Genomic DNA, 6,347 nt, shown 5'->3' with positions numbered 1-6,347 from the left:
ACATCTGGACCATGTTCCTGTAAAAAAAAAATTAAATATAAATAAGATACTGATTTCAAAACGGGCGACACTTCTGCTGAGAATCAATGCAGGAAAACTAACTTAAAAATCCATTAATAAAACAGGCTAAAATCTTATATATTTAATCTTAACCAATTCTTTGAAATAATTGATAGTGTTTCCAAATCAAAGAAAACGTCTTCTACCCCCTGAATAATGCCTTCTTAAATAAAACTGTGAATAGCTCCTTGAAATCTGAACGGAGGCTAATCACTGAAAATTGATCTCGTGACGTCACTCTATTAAAAAGCCGAGTCTAGTCCCAAACATATTTACAAACTATCCTTCCTCTCTCTGTCTCCAATCTTCCGTTTTAATCGAAAATCATAGAAAAGGTTGTAGCTTCCAGATTCAAGGATCTGCCAAGATGAAGTGTGACAGACCGAAGACTGCTTATGCGATCATCAATTGGATGAACAATAGGGACTGTGTTTTCCTGATTATGCTTTATTTCAGTGACGCTTTCGACACCAGAGACAGCGAAATCACCCGAATCTGTATAAGTTATGCTTTCAGGAAAATAAAACTCGGGGTAATAACTCTGGGATTTCGAATTCAACTATCATTTATGTACACAGCAAGATTTACAAGTAACAAGCGACATCGGTTTTCCTATAACGTAAAGGCTATCTTGCTGGTTAAATTTATCAGACATGGTAAATAGACAATATTTGTATGCAAGAGTCGAGTAGCGAACTGGTAGAGAGGACGAAGGTCCCGGACATCATTCCAATTTGCATCCAATCAAAGGGTGAAATAGAATTAAGTTACTTGAAATTATCATTATTAATTTTGTTGTACAAGTTGTTGTACACTGAAATGTATAATTAAAGCGTAACCGGTCTTTATTGCCGTTTTGCCTTTTTATGCATTTTTTGCCCATTGATAATGAAGGTTTGTTCAATTGTAAATGGATTAAATAATATCTTCCTGAATTTTGATATAGGAAACATGACCAAATAAATTTCAGTGAATAGTGAACGTGGAGCCTTCCGCACAAAGTAACTGTTTGTTATTCAATGATATAGCGCGTCCTGAAACCTTTATATCAATAAGCTACACAATAAGTTTTCAGGTGCAAGTCCCCCTTAATGTAAAGTTAAAGGGCCAATCCCGATAATTTTTGGAGAATAAAACTGCTTAATTTTGTGTTAAAATCCCTTAAAATCCTCTACCTAAGGGCCGAGCAACTAACTCAATATTTGTGATACGTTTTCAAACAACTTAAACCCCTCAGTCTTCATCTGAAAATGGAGACCGGTGTATCAGACTTTTATGGTATAAAAATAATGTGTAGGTGAAATTTACCTTTCGTTATCTGCACATCAGTCTCACTATATAGACCTCTCAAGGAACGTGAATCGATTATCAGATCACGTAACGAAAACACTGACCCGAAATCTTAAAAGGGTTACGTGTCCGGATAAGGAGTTTTGGCTTTCACGTTCAAACGCCTCAATATTTTGAGACTTGGTAAATTTTGAGACATGGTAAATTTTGAGACATGGTAAATACACCATTCATCTATATTTTGGCGCTTAAATTTCATACGTATTCGGACTTTTATTTTTGAGGCTCTGTTCAAATCGGGATAGTCCCTTTAAATATTATATTATAAAAACTCCATTGATATGTTTGAAGTTGGAAAATATTACCTGCCGTCAATTTGATTCAAGTACAAAATATGCAACTCAAGTGAACCCACCCCACCTCAACTAAACAAATAGTGTCCGGTCTTTTAGAGAGAATAAACATGATCTAAACATTGCTGGGGTTTTAAACCATACAATACACAGGCGTTACTCATCTAATGCGATAGGTGACCTGAAAAGGGATATAAAGGACGTGCTTGGTAAGATTTACAGCTGTCAGTCAAACCCCATTTCAGACCCAGGTTATTCGTGATATATGGATTAAAGATTACGAATAAGAAAAATATCCCCCGTTACTTTTCTTCCGAGGAAGTAGACCTATTTTGGTTATATCAATCGCACGTAATGTAAACCAGATAATAGGCTAGTGTTTACATTGTCCGCTTTGAAATTTGATAGAATTTATCAAAGTGCGTTTTAAAGAAATGTCTGAGACATCCAACTTTGGCATTAGGTTATTGAGTTCCAGTCAGCAAACAGTTAAGACCGGACTAAGCATTGTAGAATTATTCTATTCTGATTTGCTACTTTAACACGTCGCCATTTGTATACACGGGGCCTTGGGTGTTTGTCCCATACGAACGACTACACATTTTTCTTGTCGGATCCCCTGCCCTTCCCGACTGCCCTGGGGAAATCAGACTGAAAAGTCATGAGAAAAATGACCTCCTGTCTAATGAGCCAATCCCATATAAAACTTAAGTTATCCTTTTCGGTCCAAAAACACACGTTATCAAACATCACTACCATTGGATATGGGGGATATTGAATTTCCACAATCAATGGTTGTCAAGGATTGGGGTATATTGAGGTATGATATTGCAAAAAAAAAAAAACAGTTCTATCCATCTCGACAGACCCTTCGTTATATGCCGTCTTTATTTTTGAAATAGTCTTCTGATAATCAACTAAATCATCACAACAAGAACGGTCACAAGATCTTCATATTGTTGCCACATAGCACATTTCTTCCATGGTAGGCTTTAAAGTACCCTGTCTAGCATATCAATGCTCCTGATTACCACGGTAAATTCGTTCAACAGTAAATGTTTGTCAAATATTCTCATTCGGTTGTAATACCAAAATTTTAGACTGAGGGAGTTCGCTGTGGAAAGGTGCCATTCATTCTAAATTGAACGTCGTTGAGTGTTTGTCAATCTTCAGATCTCGCTTTACCTCATCTTTACAAAAATTATCAAAAACTTAAAAATATGAAAGTTTGTATATAATTTTGTACACGCTATGTGGATTTGAAACATAACTGTTATTTAGTATTCAATACGCACCACATACTTTCTTTGTAGAGGGATTTTAAAAAGAAGTATTGTTTTAAAAACAAAAACCAAAGACAACTTTATACTTTTGTACAGTTAGCGCATATCGTTATGCGTACTAATTTGTTAAGTTCAGGATTCTAATTGAATTAAAATTGCTAATCAAAGGATTTCCTGTACACACATATATATATTATTTCAATCCATAACACACTTCATACTAACAGCTTGTCTATGAATATGGAAATAGTCGATAGATTATTTGATGAAACCTGTTGCAGATGTATATAAATATATTATATACATATCAAAACATATTGATTCAAATAAAAGCTAGAGCTCAACTTTAATATCATTAACCTAAACATTTCATACCACGAACTTCTAAAATACATGAATCAAGTGATGAGCTTTCCTTTCTGAGATTTGTGTATTATTGGACTTCTCTAGATCAAAACATAAACATTTGTTCTGTGTGATTGGCCCCGAATATGGTAATGACTTGAGAAACGGCCAGTAGAAGCACCACAACCAAAATGTCTCGTCGTTCTGTGTTTGATACTCCAAAGGCCTATTTTGTATACGGTATTCTTATTGGTCTATTCTCTGTGTTTGGAATGTCAGGATATCTTTTGGAATTCTTTTCAACGGACAACCAATCCATGAATTATCTAAATGGCGTCCTGCCACAAATGGGTTTTATTTCAAAACGAAAATCTGATAATCAAGAATTGGCTGTAGGTAATAAAAAGACAGGTATTGTAAAACACAATATTATTATCGTTAACAATTTTATTTTTCGAATAGAAACCTCAAAAAGTATTTTCTGAGGTAATCTTTAAATCAATTCATATCTGATCTACCTTTAAAATAAAACTAACACTGCACTAACCGCATTTAATGTGATTTGAGGGAGTTTATTTGTTCTAATGTTAACACGTTATTTGTAATCGAAACGTGTCTTGTTTGATTATTAAAATATGTTTGTAAATGTACATGAATAAAATTGTGTTCTATTACCACTAAAATCTAAACTAAAGCATTTAAAGATATCACCATTACATAGGTTAAAATGTTTCCTATAGCCGAATCTCTCTGTCAAAACAACACAAAGCAATTGTAAAAAGACGAATATTTATTGTCATTAACAGTTAAGACAACTTCCTTCTTTTTGTACATTTTCTGGTGAGAAATGTAAAATGAATGGAGCTGAAATAGCCGAATCTCTCTGTCAAAACAACACAAAGCAATTGTAAAAAGACGAATATTTATTGTCAGTAACAGTTAAGACAACTTCCTTCTTTTTGTACATTTTCTGGTTTCAATGTAAAATGAATGGAGCTGAATATATATAGTAAATTTGAGAAGGCGGACTGTATGTTCTGTGGAGGCAACTTTTCCCACGGTTACTGCAATGCAATTAGCTCGTCAGCAGTCAAGGGATCCCTTTTAAGACGTCTCTTTTTTCTAATTTCAGATGATGACACTTTAGCCAAGATTTTGGAAGAGAAAGTTCGTGTTTTATGTTGGGTTTTAACGCAACCGAAACATTTAGAAAATAAAACAATACACGTTAAAACAACGTGGGGAAAACGTTGTAACGTTCTTCTGTTTTTCAGTTCTGTTCCCAATCAAACTTTCCCCACAATTGGTTTAGGTGTTCCAGAAGGTCGAAAATATTTGGTGCAAAAGACAATGAAGGCATTTCGTTATGTTTACGAAAATCACTTTTACGATGCTGACTGGTTCTTAAAAGCAGACGACGACACTTTCGTCATTGTTGAAAATTTGAGATACTTTTTGATGGATCAGAATGCCACTAACCCTGTTTATTTCGGGCAACATTTTCACAAATACAGCGACAAAGGATATAATAGTGGGGGTGCTGGATATGTTTTGAGTAAAGAAGCTTTACGACGTCTGGTAGTCGATGGTCCTGAAGCCAATGACTGCGTTGTCAGGGGCGCCGAGGACGTCCGGATGGGAGATTGTTTAGCGGAGATCGGAGTCAGAGTTGGCAACACTGCAGATGCTTTAGGTAGAAGTCGATTCCATGCTATTATACCCGAGCATGTCATCTTAGGGCAGTTTATGGCTTGGTATGAGAATTTCACAAGTGCAAAAGGGGTAAGTTTTATTGGAGATTCCTTTTGTCGATCTGATCTCCTTTTAACCATTTTAAATAATTAAAGAGACGATTACATTATTTCTTACAGTGATTTATATTGTTTACTTGTTACTGAAAATCACTGTACTTTCATTCAAGATAAAATACCTATAAATATTAAATACTAGTTCTCGCCATTTTGTAAATCCACACGACTCCTGACACTTGTAATTACTTGGAAATTTAAAGAATAAATTACAGATACATTAGTTAAGAGTTTAATAAAGAGTTGGCCATTCTTGCTATAATAATTCAAAAATAGATGATAAAAAAGGAAAATATTGAAAATTTTAGTCCATTTACTTTATACGTGGTAGGGCTTTCAAAACCAGTTTCCGGTGGTGACGTCAGGGACTAACGGTAAACGTTAGCTTGGTCGGCCATTTCTTAATTTAATTTTAAATAAACGACTGTTTAAATCCAAGCTTTATCCAAGTCATCCGCGGGTCTACAGATTTGTTTTTGACCTTGTCATGTAAATAAAGGTCTAATTAATAATTTCTATAACATCTGAAGCCTAAATAAAGACTTGCAATAGGCAGATTTGTATAATGTATGTTTAAATACATGCACGATACAAAATAATGGCCGTATTCGTTCCGAAAAAAAAGTCGAGAACAAAAGTCGATTATATTAAAATCATAATCCAGTGCATGAATGGACAGTGATATAATATCCTTTGATTCATTAGCATATTATTCATGGGTTAACTCTCAAAATACTTGAGGATCGCGGCGAACAATCTAGTTGGGATTAAATTTTGAAGTATTTAAAACTTTATAGCATGTAAGTACAATTGTATTATGACAGTGTGGCTATTTAATTTATTCTGTCTTTTCAATAATCGACCAAAAATGTCACTTATAAATTTAATGACACTAAAATATTCTTTTTTAGATGCTAATGTCCTAATTCAATCATTTAACATGTGACTAATGACTGTTTCATATAATTTTTTTTTTTATATATCTTCAGGGTATGGAGTCATTAAGCCACTATGCTATAACATTTCACTATGTGGACCCTATGGCAATGCAAGAAATGGAGTATTTTATATATCATATAAGGCCATATGGTATTAAACGTGGAATGTTGAATATTAACTAAATTGGTGTTAATTTTTTTTAAATTCTCTACAAAATAATAGTTCCTCTGAATAAAATGACTGATTAGCAAAAAATCTCATCTAATCTA

The 6,347-nt window shown here is 34.1% G+C and overlaps 1 protein-coding gene across 2 annotated transcripts; it reads left to right on the top strand.

Moving 5' to 3' along the window:
* The first annotated feature begins 3,307 nt into the window (after nt 1-3,307).
* Nucleotides 3,308-6,347, top strand: LOC126831666 (glycoprotein-N-acetylgalactosamine 3-beta-galactosyltransferase 1-A). Of its 2 annotated transcripts, none has more exons than XM_050562284.2 (3): nt 3,308-3,727; nt 4,464-5,113; nt 6,129-6,347. In XM_050562284.2, the coding sequence occupies exons 1-3, from the start codon at nt 3,523-3,525 to the stop codon at nt 6,258-6,260; spliced, it is 987 nt and encodes a 328-aa protein (XP_050418241.1). In that variant the 5' UTR covers nt 3,308-3,522; the 3' UTR covers nt 6,261-6,347. The 2 variants fall into 2 exon arrangements, with proteins under 2 accessions (XP_050418241.1, XP_050418240.1); XM_050562283.2 differs by having other exon boundaries at nt 3,309-3,742; nt 6,129-6,346.

This window comes from Patella vulgata, chromosome 9, assembly GCF_932274485.2.
Source record: "Patella vulgata chromosome 9, xgPatVulg1.2, whole genome shotgun sequence".
NCBI lineage: Eukaryota > Metazoa > Mollusca > Gastropoda > Patellidae > Patella > Patella vulgata.
The sequence above is the reverse complement of the archived record's forward strand: the minus strand, read 5'-3'. Positions and strand labels throughout refer to the sequence as shown.

Bases quoted from the DNA above. Each gene is read 5' to 3' on its own strand.
- LOC126831666 (XM_050562283.2), top strand. From the start codon at position 3,523: ATGTCTCGTCGTTCTGTGTTTGATACTCCAAAGGCCTATTTTGTATAC. The intron at 3,743-4,463 runs GTATTGTAAAAC...TTCTAATTTCAG, and splicing joins TGTAGGTAATAAAAAGACAG to ATGATGACACTTTAGCCAAG. The intron at 5,114-6,128 runs GTAAGTTTTATT...ATATATCTTCAG, and splicing joins ATTTCACAAGTGCAAAAGGG to GGTATGGAGTCATTAAGCCA.